Source organism: Chiloscyllium punctatum, chromosome 15 (assembly GCF_047496795.1).
Source record: "Chiloscyllium punctatum isolate Juve2018m chromosome 15, sChiPun1.3, whole genome shotgun sequence".
Lineage (NCBI taxonomy): Eukaryota > Metazoa > Chordata > Chondrichthyes > Orectolobiformes > Hemiscylliidae > Chiloscyllium > Chiloscyllium punctatum.
The window spans coordinates 103780997-103797940 of NC_092753.1; the positions used below are offsets into that span (position 1 = coordinate 103780997).

Below are 16944 nucleotides of genomic sequence, written 5' to 3' on the forward strand. Positions count from 1 at the left end.
GTCGCCCAGTGAGGGTCAATGTGTGTATGGGACTGTACCCCAGTGAGGGTCAGTGTGTGTGAGGGACTGGAACCCAGTGAGGGTCAGTTTGTGTGGGACTGTCCCCCAGTGAGGGTCAGTGTGTGTGGGACTGTACCCCAGTGACAGTCTGTGTGTGTGTGTGTGTGTGTGTGTGTGTGTGTGTGTGTGTGTAGGACTGTCCCCCAGTGAGGGTCAGTGTGTATGGGACTGTACCCCAGTAAGAATCAGTGTGTGTGGGACTGTCGCCCAGTGAGGGTCAGTGTGTGTATGGGACTGTACCCCAGTGAGGGTCAGTGTGTGTGAGGGACTGGAACCCAGTGAGGGTCAGTTTGTGTGGGACTGTCCCCCAGTGAGGGTCAGTGTGTGTGGGACTGTACCCCAGTGAGTGTCTGTGTGTGTGGGACGGTACCCCAGTGAGAGTCAGTGTGTGTGGGACTGTACCCCAGTGAGGGTCAGTATTTGCGTGGGTCTGTAGCCCAGTGAGGGTCAGTGTGTGTGTGGGACTGTACCCCAGTGAGGGTCAGTCTGTATGTGGAACTGTACTGTGGTGTGGGTCAGTTTGCGCCTGGGACTGTCCACCAGTGAGGGTCAGTGTGTGTGGGACTGCACCCCAATGAGAGCCAGTGTGTGTATATGTGGGACTGTATCCCAGTGAGAGACAGTGTGTGTGGGACTGTCCCCCAGTGAGGGTCAGTGTGTGTGGGACTGTACCCCAGTGACAGCCAGTGTGTGTGTGTGTCGGACTGTCCCCCAGTGCGAGTCAGTGTGTATGGGACTGTACCCCAGTGAGAGTCAGTGTGTGTGGGACTGTCGCCCAGTGAGGGTCAGTGTGTGTGGGACTGTACCCTAGTGACAGCCAGTGTGTGTGTGCGTCGGACTGTCCCCCAGTGAGGGTCAGTGTGTGTGGGACACTCCCCCAGTGAGGGTCAGTGTGTGTGGGACTGTATCCCAGTGAGAGTCAGGGCGTGTGGGGCTGTACCCCAGTGAGGGTTAGTATTTGCGTGGGTCTGTCACCCAGTGAGGGTCAGTGTGTGTATGGGACTGTACCCCAGTGAGGGTCAGTGTGTGTGTGGGACTGTATCCCAGTGAGGGACAGTGTGTCTGGGATTGTACCCCAGTAAGAGTCAGTGTATGTGGAACTGTACTGCAGTGTGGGTCAGTTTGCGCATGGGACTGTCCACCAGTGAGGGTCAGAGTGTGTGTGTGTGTGTGTGTGCTTAGAACTGTCCCCCAGTTAGGGTCAGTGTGTGTATAGGACTGTCCCCCAGTGAGGGTCAGTGTGTGTGGGACTGTACCCCAGCGAGAGCCAGTGTGTGTATATGTGGGTCTGTATCCCAGTGAGAGTCAGTGTGTGTGGGACTGTCACCCAGTGAGGGTCAGTGTGTGTATGGGACTGTACCCCAGTGAGGGTCAGTGTGTGTGTGGGACTGTACTCCAGTGAGGGTCAGTGCACGTATGGGACTGTACCCCAGTGAGAGTCAGTGTGTGTCTGTAGGACTGTACGCCAGTGAGAGTCAGAGTGTGTGTGGGACCATACCCCAGTGAGAGTCAGTGTGTATGGGACTTTATCCCAGTAAGGTCAGTGTGTGTGTGGGACTGTACCCCAGTGAGGGTCAGTGTGTGTGGGACTGTACCCCAGTGAGAGTCAGTGTGTGTGTGGCACCGTACCCCAGTGAGAGTCAGTGTGTATGGGACTGTACCCCAGTGAGTGTCTGTGTGTGTGGGACTGTACCCCAGTGAGGGTCAGTGTGTGTGGGTCTGAACCCCAGTGAGAGTCAGTGTGTGTGGGACTGTACTCCAGTGAGTGTCTGTGTGTGTGGGACTGTACCCCAGTGAGTGTCAGTGTGTGTGGGTCTGTACCCCAGTGAGAGTCAGTGTGTGTGGGACTGTACTCCAGTGAGAGTCAGTGTGTGTGGGACTGTACCCCATCAAGAGCCAGTGTGTGTGGGACTGTACCCCATCAAGAGCCAGTGTGTGTATATGCGGGTCTGTATCCCAATGAGAGTCAATGTGTATGGGACTGTTCCCCAGTGAGGGTCAGTGTGTGTGTGGGACTGTTCCCCAGTGAGAGCCACTGTGTGTATGTGTGGGTCTATACCCCAGTGAGGGTCAGTGTATGTAAGACTGTCCCCCAGTGAGGGTCAGTGTATGTAAGACTGTCCCCCAGTGAGGGTCAGTGTATGTAAGACTGTCCCCCAGTGAGGGTCAGTGTGGCTGTGTACTGAAGGAGGGGATGATGTTTTGACGTTTCGAGGAGGAGAAGTTGATTACCTCTGTGCCTGAATTGGATTGTTGCTCATATCTGTCAGTTTGTCCTGGAACTGTGGGTTGTTGATTATTGAGCTTATTTCAGGATTCTGTGAAATTGCATTCAACTTCTCCTCATTGTCAGGACTGAGACCGAGCAAATTATTGAAATCTTGTTTTGATCTGTTGCCGTGAGTCTGAAGATGTTGTTCTGAAAATTGAAGAAATGACATTGTGAGGTGAATTTCTGGTGTGGGGCAGTATTCAGTCTCTGCCACAGTGAGGAACCCTCTATCCTGCTGCAAGCTGCCATGTGATAAAGAAGGAACAGTCCAGCACAGGAACAGGCCTTTCGGCCCTCCGAGCCCGTGTCATCACATTTTAAATCTGTCTTCACTTATAGGATCCCTATCTCTCTATTCCCTTTCTATCCAAGGATTTGTCCAGGTATTTCTTGAAGGCTGCTCCTGTATCTGTTTTTACCCCCTCCTCTGGCAGCACATTCCAGGCACTCACCACCCTCTGTGTGAAAAACCTACCTCACACATCTCTTTTAAGTTGCACAGCACTACACCTTGAATCTGTATCTCCTGGTGTCACCCTTCACCGTGGGAAAAAGCCTCATCCTTTCCACTCTATCCATGCTATTCTCAATCTTATATCAGGTCACCCCTGACCCCCTGTGTTCCAGTGAAAATAAACCCAGTCTATCCAACCTTTCTTCATCGCTAAAATCCCACATACCAGGCAACATCCTGGTAAAACCTTTCTGTACCCTCTCCAAAGCATCTACATCCTTCTGATAATGTGGTGACCAGAACTGTATGCAATATTCCAAAGTGGACATAGTGAGGACTGCAGATGCTGAAAAGTCAGAGTTGGTGAAGTATGCAGCTGGAAAAAGCACAGCAGGTCGAGCAACATCCGAGGAGCAGGAGAGTCGGCATTTCAGGGCCGGATCCTTCATGAGTTCTGATGAAATGTTGACTCTCCTGCTCCTCGGATGTTGCTCGACCTGCTGTGCTTTTTCCAGCTCCACACTTTATCAACTCATATTCCAAATGTGGCCGAACTAAACTCATTTACAGCAGGGGGGGTATTCAGCCCCTCGTGTCCATACTGAGCCCTCTTCCCCACACAGACCATTCCAGTCAGCCCCATTCCCTTACCCAATCCCTGCTGCTCTATTTTCTGAAGATCAATCCAATGTCTATTTTAAATGATGCACCAGTCTCCACTTTCAGACCCCACTCCTTTCCTGTTCCTAACCTCAGCCCATACTACCTCAGTAGACAAGCCCTTATCAAACGTCCTTTCTGCCACTGTAAAACTGTCCCACTCTTTGAGCACCTTCCCTATTCTTACTGAAACATCTAAATCCCAGAGCCTGTAACAACCATTCCTGTCCCTGCTCTATCCATGTTTCTGAAATGGCCACTACATCGAAATCCTAGGCACCAGCCCATGCTACAAGTTCACCCACCTCTTTCCGGATGCTCCTGGTGTTGAACTAGACAGACTTCAAACCACCTTCCTGGTTGCCGATGCAGTCCTGTGACCTTGAAACCTCATTTCTGATGTCACTACTCTCAACCTCCTGGACACTGGAAATACAATTCGGATTCCCACCCCCCTGCTGAGTTAGTTTAAACCCTCCTGAAGAGCATTAGTAAATTCAACACGATTTCCGCCGCCCCCCCCCCAGGATATTGGTGCCCCTCTGGTTCAGGTATAGACCATCCTGGTTGTAGAGGTCCCATCTCTCCCAGAATGAGCCCCAATTATCCAGGTATCTAAATCCCTCTCTCTTACACCATTCCTGCAGCCACGTGTTCAACTCCTCTCTCTCCCTATCCCTCGCCTCACGAGCATGTGGCACGGGCAACAAACCAGAGATAACAACTCTGTCCGAGCTCTAAGCTTCCACTCGAGCTCCCTGAATTTCTGCCTTACATCTCCGTCCCTCTCCCTACCTATGTCGTTGGTGCCTATGTGGACCACGACCTGGGGCCGCTCCTCCTCTCCCTTAAGGATCCTGAAAACACGATCTGAGAGATCAGAGACCCTGGCACTTAGAAGGCAATACAGCAACAGCGCGTCTCTCTCGTTCCCACAGAACCTCCTATCTGTCCCCCTAACTATGGAGTCCCCAGTGACTACTGCTCTACTCCTCTTTCCCCCTTCCCTTCTGAGCAAAAGGGACAGACTCTGTGCCAGAGACCTGTACCCCATGGCTTACCCCAGGCAAGTCCCCCCCTGCCCAATAGTATTCAAAACTATGTACTTGTTATTGAGGGGAATGGCCACAGGGGATCCCTGCACTGGAAAATGCTGGAAAAGCTCAGCGGTCTGGCAGCATCTGTGAAGAGAAGTCAGAGTTAATGTTTCAGGTCTAGTGACCCATCCTCAGAACTCCTTCGGGTCATGAAACGTTAACTCTGATTTCTCTTCACAGAAGCTGCCAGACCTGCTGAGCTTTTCCAGCAATTTCTGTTTTTGTTTCTGATTTACAGCACCTGTCATTCTTCTGGTTTTTATTAATCCAGAGATTATTCTGGGGACTTGGGTTCAAATCCCAATACTGTGGCAGTTGGTCAAATTTGAATTCTGTACAAATCTGGAATAAAGAGTCTAATGATGACCATGAATCGGTTATCAATTGTTGGAAAAACCCAACTGGTTCATTAATGTCCTTTAGAGAAGGAAACTACCATCCTTACAGCAATGTGGTTGTTTCTTAATCTCCCTCTGGGCTGGCCTAGTCAGTGACAACCACAATCCCATCAATGAATAAAAAACCCTCCCATTTGCCACTTCGCTGCCTGTTGCTCCTGTATACTTACTTGTAGTGACTTACAGTTCCCCATGGTAGGCTGATGGAGAAGGTGACTAGCTAGATAGATAGAGAACTGGCTGGGCAGCAGGAGACAGAGAGTAGTAGTGGAAGGGAGTTTCACAAAATGAAGAACTGTAGCCAGTTGTGTTCCACAGGGATCTGTGTTGGGACCACTGTTGTTTGTGATATACATAAATGACCAGGAGGCTGGTGTCGGTGGTCTGATGAGCAAGTTTGTAGATGACACTAACATTGGTGGAGTAGCAGATAGTGAAAGGGTGTGTCAGAGAATACAGCAGAATATAGAGAGTTTGGAGAGTTGGGCGGAGAAATAGCAGATGGAGTTCAATCCAGATAAATGTGAGGTGATGCATGTTGGAAGATCCAATTCAAGAGCGAACTATACAGTAAATGGAAAAGCCCTGGGGAAAACTGATTTACAGAGAGAACTGGGTGTTCAGGTCCATTGTACCCTGGAGGTGGCAATGCAGGTCAACAGAGTGGTCAAGAAGGCATACGGCATGCTTTCCTTCATTGGATGGGAAATTGAGTACAAGAGTTGGCAGATCATGTTACAACAGTATAGGACTTTGGTTCGGCCACCTTTGGAATACTGCGTACAGTTCTGGTCGCCACATTATCAAAAGGATGTGAATGCTTTGGAGAGGCTGCAGAGGAGGTTCACCAGGATGTTGCCTGGTATGGAGGGTGCGAGCTAAGAGGAGAGGTTGAGTAGATTAGGATTATTTTCATCAGAAAGATGGAGGTTGAAGGGGAAACCTGATTGAGGCCTACAGGATCATTAAAGGTATAGACAGGGTGGATAGCAAAAAACTTTTTCCCAGGGCGGAAGATTCAATTACTAGCGGTCATGAGTTCAAAGTGAGAGGGGAAAAGTTTAAGGAAGATACACGTGGAAAGTTCTTCACACAGAGGGTGGTGGGTGCCTGGAATGCATTATCAGCAGAGGTGATGGGGTGGGCATGGTAGCATCATTGAAGGTGTATCTGGACAGATACATGAATGGGCAAGGAGCAGAGGGGTACAGACTCTTAGAAAATAGGCAGCAGATTTAGACAGAGCATCTGGATCGGTGCAGGCTTGGAGGGCCGAAGGGCCTGTTTTCATCATCCTTTCTTAGATTAGATTAGATTACTTACAGTGTGGAAACAGCCCTTCGGCCCAACAAGTCCACACCGACCCGCCAAAGTACACCCACCCAGACCCATTCCCCTACATTACAGGCAATTTACCATGGCCAATTCACCTAACCTGCACATCTTTGGACTGTGGGAGGAAACCAGAGCACCCGGAGGAAACCCACGCAGACACAGGGAGAATGTGCAAACTCCACACAGTCAGTTACCTGAGGCGGGAAGTGAACCCGGGTCTCTGGCGCTGTGAGGCAGCAGTGCTAACCACTGTGCTACCGTGCCATCCACTATTACAGCCATTGGGAAAGTATGGGGTCGTGCACTTTAGTGGGAAGAATAGAGGCATGGACTATTCTCTAAATGGGGAGAAAATTCAGAAGTCTGAAGTGCAAAGAGACTTGGGGGTTCTAGTGCAGAATTCTCTCAAGGTAAACTTGCAGGTTGAGTCAGTGTTTACGAAGGCAAATGTACTGATGGCATTTATTTTGAGAGGTCTTGAATATAAAAGCAGGGATGTATTTCTGAGGCTCTATAAGGCTTTGGTCAGATCACAATTGGAGTATTGTACACAGTTTTGGGCCCATATCTCAGGAAGGATGTACTGGCCCTGGAGTGTGTTCAGAGGAGGTTCACAAGAATGGACCGAGGAATGAAAAGCTTAACATATGAGGAATGTTTGAGGACTCTGGGTCTATACTCAATGAAGGATGAAGGGGGATCTGACTTAAACGTAAACAATACTGAATAGCTTGGACAGACTGGATGTTGGGAAGATGTTTCCATCGGTAGGAGAGATTAGGACCTGAGGGCACAGCCTTAGAGTAAAGGGAAAACCCTTTAGAACTGAGATAAGGAGAAACTTCTTCAGCTAGAGAGTGGGGAATCGATGGAATTCATTGCCACAGAAGGCTGTGGAGGCCAGGTATATTTAAGACGGAGAGAGCTAGGTTCCTGAGTGTAAAGGGGATCAAGGGTTATGGGGAGAAAGTGGGAGACTGAGGTTGAGAAGCTTGTCAGCCATGATTGAAAGGTGCAACAGACTCGATGGGCTGAATGGCCTAATTTCTGTTCCGAGGTCTTATGGTCTTATTCCAACAATAATCTGCCTTTGTGACTTTGCAAACAAATTGGATAACCTCACATTAATCCGCAATATACTGCAATCACCCTCTCCTTCAGTCTGTCCGAATCACACTGAAGCACCTCTGCACCATCCTCACAGCTCACCCTCCCACCCAGCTTTGTGTCATCAGCAAACATGGCAATGTCACATCTAGTGTATGGCAAGGTGGCTCAGTGGTTAGCACTGTTGTCACAGCACCAGGAACCTGGGTTTGATTCCAGCCTCGGGTGACAGTCTGTGGAGTTTGAACATTCTCCCCGTGTCTGCGAGGGTTTCCTCCGGGTGCTCCAGTTTCCTCCCACAATCTAAAGATGTGCAGGTTAGGGTGGATTGGCCGTGCTAAATTGCCGATAGTGTTTAGATGCATTAGTCAGATGGGTTTGGGTGGGCTACTCTTCGGAGGGTCACTCTTCGGAGGGTCGGTGTGAATTTGTTGGGCCAAAGGGCCTGTTTCCACACTGTAAGGAATCATTAACATGTATTGTGAATAGCTGGGATCCCAGCACTGATTCCTGTGGATATCTCCACTAGTTACTGCCTGCCATTCGGGAAATGATCCCATTTATTCCTGACTTTGCTGCAGACTGAGGGAGAAGGACTGACACATCTGCACAGAGAGAGTGAGAGAGAGAGAGAGAGAGAGAGAGAGCACCATCAATACTCACCCATGATATCCAGCAGATCTTTGACGAAGATCAGCTCCTCATCACTTTCTTCAAAGTGCTGCATAAACCCCTCTGGGTCATCATGAAACCATTTCATGATGTGAATCAGGTGGGGGTCCCTTATCTGCCGATGTAGGCGTGGGTGTCTGTTGATGGCAGCCTCCACATCTGGATGTTTCCAATCTAAAGGAAAGATCAGACGCCGTGAACATCAACAATTCCCCAAACATTCCTGAATGAGGAATGAATGAGATGCTGATTTCCTGGACTCATTTACAAGAAGATGTCCTCAGCCAATGAACAGAGTGATAGATGACAAGGCCTGACACTGATAATGTTAAGATTAGAGTGGTGTTTGAATAATGTTAACCTTGCATCTGTATTCTTTAGCTGTCCTTTCCCAAGAGCAAGAAACTTATCGGGCACCGGGGTTAGTGCTTTAACTGAGACAACGCTAAAGCAGCTGCTTTCCCTCCTGCCCTGGCCCCCTGGCCTCCCAGCCTCCCAGCTCTCCCCCCCCTCCAGCACCCCCAGCCCATATAACCAAGGATCTGCCCTCATTGGGCTGCGAGGTTACCCAACGGTCCCAAGGAGTGTTCCTCTGTCTCAGGGTTCTTCCTCTGTTCTTTTATTTTTTACTTCTATTCACTCATAGGATGTGGCTGGGTCCAACATTTATAGCTCTTTGAGAAGGTGGGGGTGAGCTGCCTTCTTGAACCGCTGCAGTCCATGTGCTGTAGGGAGACCCACAATGCCCTTAGGGAGGGAATTCTGGGATTTTGACCCAGTGACAGTAAAGGAATGGCAATATATTTCCAAGTCAGGATGGTGAGTGGCTTTTAAGGGGTGGTGTTCCCATGTCTTGTCTTTCTAGATGGACGCGATCATGGTTTATAGCATGAGGATCTTTGGTGAGTTTCTGCAGGGCATCTGCTACTGAGCATTGGTGGTGGAAGGAAGGGATCTTTGTGGATGTGGTGCCAATCAAGGGGGCTGTTTTATCCTGGATGGTGTCGAGCTTCTTGAATGTTGTTGGAGCTGCCCCCATCCAGGTAAGCGGGGAGTATTCCATCACCCTCCTGATGTGTGCCTTGCAGATGGGAATCAAATTTGATGTTACTTGGGGATTGAAATGGGGTAAATAAAGTAAATTTCAGAACCCATCCCCTGATTTTGAAAAAGGGAATGGATTTTAAAGGTCAGGGAATGAGGGAGAAGACTGGACAGAAAAGCATTCAAAGAGATTTGTCAGGAGTTAGAACAAATTATCTGGTACATGGGTCAATAAGTGGACATTTAGAAGTGATAGAGAAGAGATGAAACACTCATTGACACAGGGCAGAACTGGAAATAAGAAAGGGATGATCACCTTATTGGGATTGTATTATAGACCCCCTAATAGTCAGAGGGAAATGGAAAAACAAATTTGTAAGGAGATCTCAGTTATCTTTAAGAATAATAGGGTGGTTATGGTAGGGGATTTTAACTTTCCAAACATAGACTGGGCCTGCCATAGTGTTAAGGGTTTCGATGGAGAGGAATTTGTTAAGTGTGTACAAGACAATTTTCTGATTCAGTATGTGGATGTACCTACTAGAGAAGGTGCAAAACTTGACCTACTCCTGTGAAATAAGGCAGGGCAGGTGACTGAGGCGTCAGTGGGGGAGCACTTTGGGGCCAGTGACCATAATTCTATTAGTTTTAAAATAGTGATGGAAAAGGATAGACCAGATCTAAAAGTTGAAGTTCTAAATTGGAGAAAGGCCAATTTTGATGGCATTAGGCAAGAACTTAAAGCTGATTGGGGGCAGATGTTCACAGGTAAAGGGATGGCTGTAAAATGGGAAGCCTTCAGAAATGAGATAACGAGAATTCAGAGAAAGTATATTCCTGTCAGGGTGAAAGGGAAGGCTGGTAGGTATAGGGAATGCTGGATGATTAAAGAAATTGAGGGTCTGGTTAAGAAAAAGAAGGAAGCATATGTCAGATATAGACAGGATAGATCGAGTGAATCCTTAGAAGAGTATAAAGGAAGTAGGAGTATACTGAAGAGGGAAATCAGGAGGGCAAAAAGGGGACATGAGATAGCTTTGGCAAATAGGGTAAAGGAAAATCCAAAAAGTTTTTATACATACATTAAAGACAAAAGGGAGAGAATAGGGCTCCTCAAAGATCAGCAAGGCAGCCTTTGTGTGGAGCCATAGGAGATGGGGGAGATATTAAACAGGTATGTTGCATCAGGGTTTACTGTGGAAAAGGACATGGAAGATATAGACTGTAGGGAAATAGATGGTGACATCTTGCAAAATGTCCATATTATAGAGAAGGAAGTACTGGATGTCTTGAAATACATAAAAGTGGATGAATCCCCAGCATCTGATCAGGTGTACCCTAGAACTCCGTGGGAAGCTGGAGAAGTGATTGCTAGGCCTCTTGCTGAGATATCTGCATCATCGATAGTCACAGGTAGGGTGCCAGAAGACTGGAGGTTGGCTAACATGGTGCCACTGTTTAAGAAGGGTGATAAGGACAAGCCAGGGAACTACAGACCAGTGAGCCTGACGTTGGTGGTGGGCAAGTTGTTGGAGGGAATTCTGAGGGACAGGATGTACATGTATCTGGAAAGGCCAGGACTGATTAGGGATAGTCAACATGGCTTTGTGGGTGGGAAATCATGTCTCACAAACTTGCTTGAGTTTTTTGAGGAAGTAACAAAGAGCATTGATGAGGGCAGAATGGTAGACGTGATCTATATGGACTTCAGTAAGGTTCTCCATGGGAGACTGATTAGCAAGGTGAGATCGACTGGAATACAGGGAGAGCTAGCCATTTGGATACAGAACTGGCTCAAAGTTGGAAGACAGAGGTTGGTGGTGGAGGGTTGTTTTTCAGACTAGAGGCCTGTGACCAGTGGAGTGCCACAAGGATCGATGCTGGGTCCTCTACCTTTTGTCATTTACATAAATGATTTGGATGTGAGCATAAGAGGTACAGTTAGTAAGTTTGCAGATGACACCAAAATTGGAGGTGTAGTGGACAGCGAAGAGGTTTACTTCAGATTACAACAGGATCTCGATCAGATGAGCCAATGGGCTGAGAAGTGTCAGATGGAGTTTAATTTAGATAAATGCGAGGTGCTGCATTTTGGGAAAGCAAATCTTAGCAGGACTTATACACTTAATGGTAAGGTCCTCGGGAGTGCTGCTGAAAAAAGAGACCTTGGAGTGCAGGCTCATAGCTCCTTGAAAGTGGAGTCACATGTAGATAGGATAGTGAAGAAGGGGTTTGGTATGCTTTCTTTTATTGGTCAGAATATTGAGTACAGGAGTTGGGAGGTCATGTTGTGGCTGTACAGGACATTGGTTAAGCCACATTTGGAATATTGCGTGCAATTCTGGTCTCCTTCCTATCGGAAAGATGTTGTGAAACTTGAAAGGGTTCAGAAAAGACTTACAAGGATGTTGCCAGGGTTGGAGGATTTGAGCTACAGGGAGAGGCTGAACAGGCTGGGGCTGTTTTCCCTGGAGCATCAGAGGCTGAGGAGTAACCTTATAGAGGTTTACAAAATTATGAGGGGCATGGGTAGGGTAAATAGACAAAGTCTTTTCCCTGGGGTGGGGGAGTCCAGAACTAGAGGGCATAGGTTTAGGGTGAGAGTGGAAAAATATAAAAGAGACCTAAGGGGCAACTTTTTCACGCAGAGGGTGGTACGTGTATGGAATGAGCTACCAGAGGAAGTGGTGGAGGCTGGTACAATCGCAACATTTAAGAGGCATTTGGATGGGTATATGAATAGGAAGGGTTTGGAGGGATATGGGCCGGGTGCTGGCAGGTGGGACTAGATTGGGTTGGGATATCTGGTCAGCATGGACGGGTTGGACCGAAGGGTCTGTTTCCATGCTATACATATCTATGACTCTAAGTGACAAAGTATTGGACTCCGTAAATAATTTAAGATTAAAACATAACAAAGGAGTATGGGGTTGAAAATACTGTCACATACCCATTGCCATCATCTGTTGCAGATCCTCCCTCAGGTCATGCTTCCCTTTGAACAGATTCTTGCATTTCTGTTTGACTCTGTTCCTGTTTTCCTCTTTGTCCAGATTTGGAATTCCACCCTCAGTTGCCATCATCTTTAGCTGCTGCTTCTCTCTCAGCTGTACCCCTGCCCCCCTAGGAGGGCTCTGCAGGGACTGGTTGTATTGCGTCCTTGCCAATGCCTTGTTTCTCAGCTCAGGGTAGACCACACGTGTACCTGTAGACAGACTTGCCTTCCTCTCCAGAAGAAATCCCTTCTTCAGGCCCCCGATGTTTCCGTGTGTGATTTGTTGCTGTGGTTTCTGCTCTGAGCTCCTGATTAGGAAGCCCCTCTGCAAACCACCAAAAGCATGTGGACTCTCTTCCCCTTCGATATTCCCTCGTCGAGGGTCCAGTTTTGTCATTCCACACACTCTATTTGTCTGAGGGAAGCAGAGGATGATGTTTGAAATGCAAACTATATCAATTTAATACAGTGTGACATTTAATCATCTTATTCTCCGAAGCCTGGATTTCCTAGTGACTAGACTGTTCCTCAGTGTAAGACAGGCTGACTACTGGGCACTGTTCATCCACTGCTAACTGTGGATGTGTTGCTGTCTCTTGTGACAAAAAACATTCCCACTGGGAATTCCACAATATCCCAACTGGTACCAGGAGCAGCAGCAAGTAGATGCCAGACAATGATAGCCACAAGGGGGCATCACCTACCCATTCACCAGAGTCAGGCTTCCCTCTGTAGGACGGCCAACAGAAACAATGCAGCACTAACATGGAGAGTTGATTTGGATGCTGGAGATGTGGGCTTCGCTGGCTGGGCCCAGCATTTATTGTCCATCCTAATTGCCCCTTGAGAAGGTGGGAGACCTGCACTGCACTCAATGTGCTGTGGGTTGACCCACAATTCCCTTAGGGAGGGAACGCCAAGATTTTGACCCAGGGACAGTGAAGGGACAGCGATATATTTCCAAGTCAGAATGGTGAGAGGTTGGAGGGGAACTTGGAGGGGGTGGTGTTATGGTCTGAGCTGTCTGCTTAAGAATGTTTTGAATGGTCTGGCCCAGTCCATAACAGATTGGGGGCTCTTTGCGGGATTTTTAACAGCGAGTGGTAGGTGCTCGTGTCTTTATTTCGGGTGTTGGTTTGATTGGATAGACAAAGCTTGGGATAGGAATGGGCTCTTTCAGTCACCAAGAGTTTTCTGGATGTGGATGTGGTGACTTTGGAACTTTTGCAAAAAGTGAATAAGACCAAATTGCAAGAATGAGCAGAGAAGCTGGAATTGGAACTGCCTGCTTCTGTGAGGAAAGGAGAGATAATTACAGCAGTAGGTCAGCATTTAAACTTGCTGGAGAAACCTTCAGAATCTACAGAGATGGCAAGAATTCAATTGCAAATGATGCAGCTTGAGTTAGAGGCGAGAGATAAGGAAAGGGGCAGCAGAAATGGAACAGTTTGAGTTATGATTAGAAGCAGAACAGAAAGAAAAAAAGAGAGCTTTTGAACTTCAAAAACTTACACTGAAAAAGGAAAGTCAGCTTAAAAGTCTGGAGATAAAGGCTGAGGGTAGGCTCAGTGAGGAAGAGAGTGAGGATAAGCAAGCCCCTGGTAGTTGGAAGCCGAGTGAGAAACTGTTTAAGTATGTTCAAGCATTGCCTAAATTTGATGAGAAGGATGTGGAAGCCTTTTTCATCTCATTGGAAAAGGTAACTAAACAAATGCAGTGGTCAGTGGCAATGTGGGTTTTGTTGATCCAAATAAAACTTGCAGGTAGGGCTAATGAGGTATTTGCATCACTATCAGAGGAGATATCTGGGGAGTATGAGGGGGTGAAAAAAGCCATTTTAAGTGCATATGAGCTTGTACCAGAAGCATAGAGACAATGTTTCAGGAATCTAAGGAGGGGCCCTGGTCAAACCTATATTGAGTTTGAAAAGATCAAACAGAGTAATTTCGATAGATGGATAAGGGCTTTAAAAATCGAGCAACCTGTGATGCCCTTAGAGAGGTAATTATTTTGGAGGAACTCAAAAATTCACTGCCTGAAATAGTGCAAACTCTTGTGAAAGAGCAGAGAATTAAAATGGCAAGGTTAACAGCTGAAGCAGTTGATGATTATGAGCCGGTCCATAAAACACAGTTTGGCCTCAAGAATCAATTTCAGTCCATGAGGGAGAGAAATTGGGGCTGAAAATATGTTGCTGGAAAAGCGCAGCAGGTCAGGCAGCATCCAAGGAACAGGAGAATCGACGTATCGGGCATCAGCCCTTCTTCAGGAATGAGGAAAGTGTGTCCATCAGGCTAAGATAAAAGGTAGGGAGGAGGGACTTGGGGGAGGGGCATTGGAAATACGATAGGTGGAGGGAGGTCAAAGTGAGGGTGATAGGCCGGTGTGGGTTGGGGGCGGAGAGGTCAGGAAGAAGATTGCAGGTTAGGAAGGCGGTGCTGAGTTCGAGGGATTTGACTGAGACAAGGTGGGGGGAGGGGAATGAGGAAACTGGAGAAATCTGAGTTCATCCCTTGTGGTTGGAGGGTTCCCAGGCGGAAGATGAGGCGCTCTTCCTCCAACCGTCGTGTTGCCATGGTCTGGCGATGGAGGAGTCCAAGGACCTGCATGTCCTTGGTGGAGTGGGAGGGGGAGTTGAAGTGTTGAGCCACGGGGTGGTTGGGTTGGTTGGTTGGTCCGGGTGTCCCAGAGGTGTTCTCTGAAACATTCCGCAAGTAGGCGGCCTGTCTCCCCAATATAGAGGAGGCCACATCGGGTGCAGCGGATGCAATAGATGATGTGTGTGGAGGTGCAGGTGAATTTGTGGCGGATATGGAAGTGTCCCTTGGGGCCTTGGAGGGAAGTAAGGGGGGAGGTGTGGGCACAGGTTTTGCATTTCTTGCAGTTGCAGGGGAAGGTGCCGGGAGTGGAGGTTGGGTTGGTGGGGGGTGTGGACCTGACGAGGGAGTCACGGAGGGAGTGGTCTTTTCGGAACGCTGATAGGGGAGGGGAGGGAAATATGTCCCTGGTGGTGGGGTCCGTTTGGAGGTGGCGGAAATGACGACGGATGATACGATGTATATGGAGGTTGGTGGGGTGGTAGGTGACGACCAGTGGGGTTCTGTCCTGGTGGCAGTTGGAGGGGCGGGGCTCAAGGGCGGAGAGGCGGGAAGTGGAAGAGATGCGGTGGAGGGCATTGTCGACTACGTCTGGGGGGAAATTGCAGTCCTTGAAGAAGGAGGCCATCTGGGTGGTACGGTTTTGGAACTGGTCCTTCTGGGAGAAAATGCGGAGGAGACGAAGGAATTGGGAATTTGGGATGGCATTCATCCCCCATCACGAAGGACTGTACACCTCCATCCCCCATCACGAAGGACGCCTCAACTTCTCCATCCCTCTCACCCACTCCAACCTCTCACCCTCGGAACGTGCAGCCCTCCACTCCCTCCGTTCCAACCCCAACCTCACTATCAAACCGGCAAACAAGGGAGGCGCGGTAGTAGTTTGGCGCACCGACCTTTATGCCGCTGAGGTTGAACGCCAGCTCGCAGACACCTCCTCCTACTGCCCCCTTGACCATGACCCCACCTCCCACCACCAAACCATCATCTCCCAGACCATCCAGAACCTCATCACCTCAGGGGATCTCCCATCCACCGCCTCCAACCTCATAGTCCCACAACCCCGCACCGCCCCTTTCTACCTCCTGCCCAAAATCCACAAACCTGACTGCCCCGGCCGACCCATTGTCTCAGCCTGCTCCTGCCCCACCGAACCCATCTCTGCATACCTCGACACGGCCCTGTCCCCCTTAGTCCAAAAACTCCCCACCTACGTTCGGGACACCACCCACGCCCTCCACCTCCTCCATGATTTTCGCTTCCCTGGTCCCCAACGCCTTATCTTCACCATGGACATCCAGTCCCTGTACACCTCCATCCCCCATCACAAAGGACTCAAAGCCCTTCGCTTCTTCCTTTCCCGCCATACCAACCAGTATCCTTCCACTGACACCCTCCTTCGACTGACTGAACTGGTCCTCACCCTGAACAACTTCTCTTTCCAATCCTCCCACTTCCTCCAAACCAAAGGAGTAGCCATGGGCACCCGCATGGGCCCCAGCTATGCCTGCCTCTTCGTAGGATATGTGGAACAGTCCATCTTCCGCAGCTACACTGGTCCCACCCCCCACCTTTTCCTCCGCTACATCGATGACTGTATCGGCGCTGCCTCGTGCTCCCACGAGGAGGTTGAACAGTTCATCCACTTTACCAACACCTTCCACCCCGACCTCAAATTCACCTGGACCGTCTCAGACTCCTCCCTCCCCTTCCTAGACCTTTCCATTTCCATCTCGGGCGACCGACTCAACACAGACAATTACTATAAACCGACCGACTCCCACAGCTACCTAGTCTACACCTCCTCCCACCCTGCCCCCTGTAAAAACACCATCCCATATTCCCAATTCCTTCGTCTCCACCGCCATATTCCTTCGTCTCCATATCCACCACAAATTCACCTGCACCTCCTCACACATCATCTATTGCATCCGCTGCACCCGATGTGGCCTCCTCTATATTGGGGAGACAGGCCGCCTACTTGCGGAACGTTTCAGAGAACACCTCTGGGACACCCGGACCAACCAACCCAACCACCCCGTAGCCCAACACTTCAACTCCCCCTCCCACTCCACCAGGAAACACGGTGGCATAGTGGTTAGCACTGCTGCCTCACAGCACCAGAGACCTGGGTTCAATTCCCGCCTCAGGAGACTGACTGTGTGGAGTTTGCACATTCTCCCCGTGTCTGCGTGGGTTTCCTCCGGGTGCTCCGGTTTCCTCCCACAGTCCAAAGATGTGCACGTCAGG

At 49.1% G+C, this 16944-nt stretch overlaps 1 protein-coding gene across 1 annotated transcript in view; it reads right to left on the reverse strand.

Annotated features, from left to right (window-relative positions):
• Positions 1-16944, reverse strand: part of LOC140485884 (uncharacterized) — a 77238-nt gene that overhangs the window by 33212 nt on the left and 27082 nt on the right. The window contains exons 2-4 of the mRNA XM_072584333.1: positions 12050-12509; positions 8047-8229; positions 2293-2479 (exon numbers count right to left, since the gene is read on the reverse strand). Of these exons, the coding sequence (XP_072440434.1) occupies positions 2293-2479; positions 8047-8229; positions 12050-12509 (830 nt within the window). The remainder of the gene's footprint in view (positions 1-2292; positions 2480-8046; positions 8230-12049; positions 12510-16944) is intronic.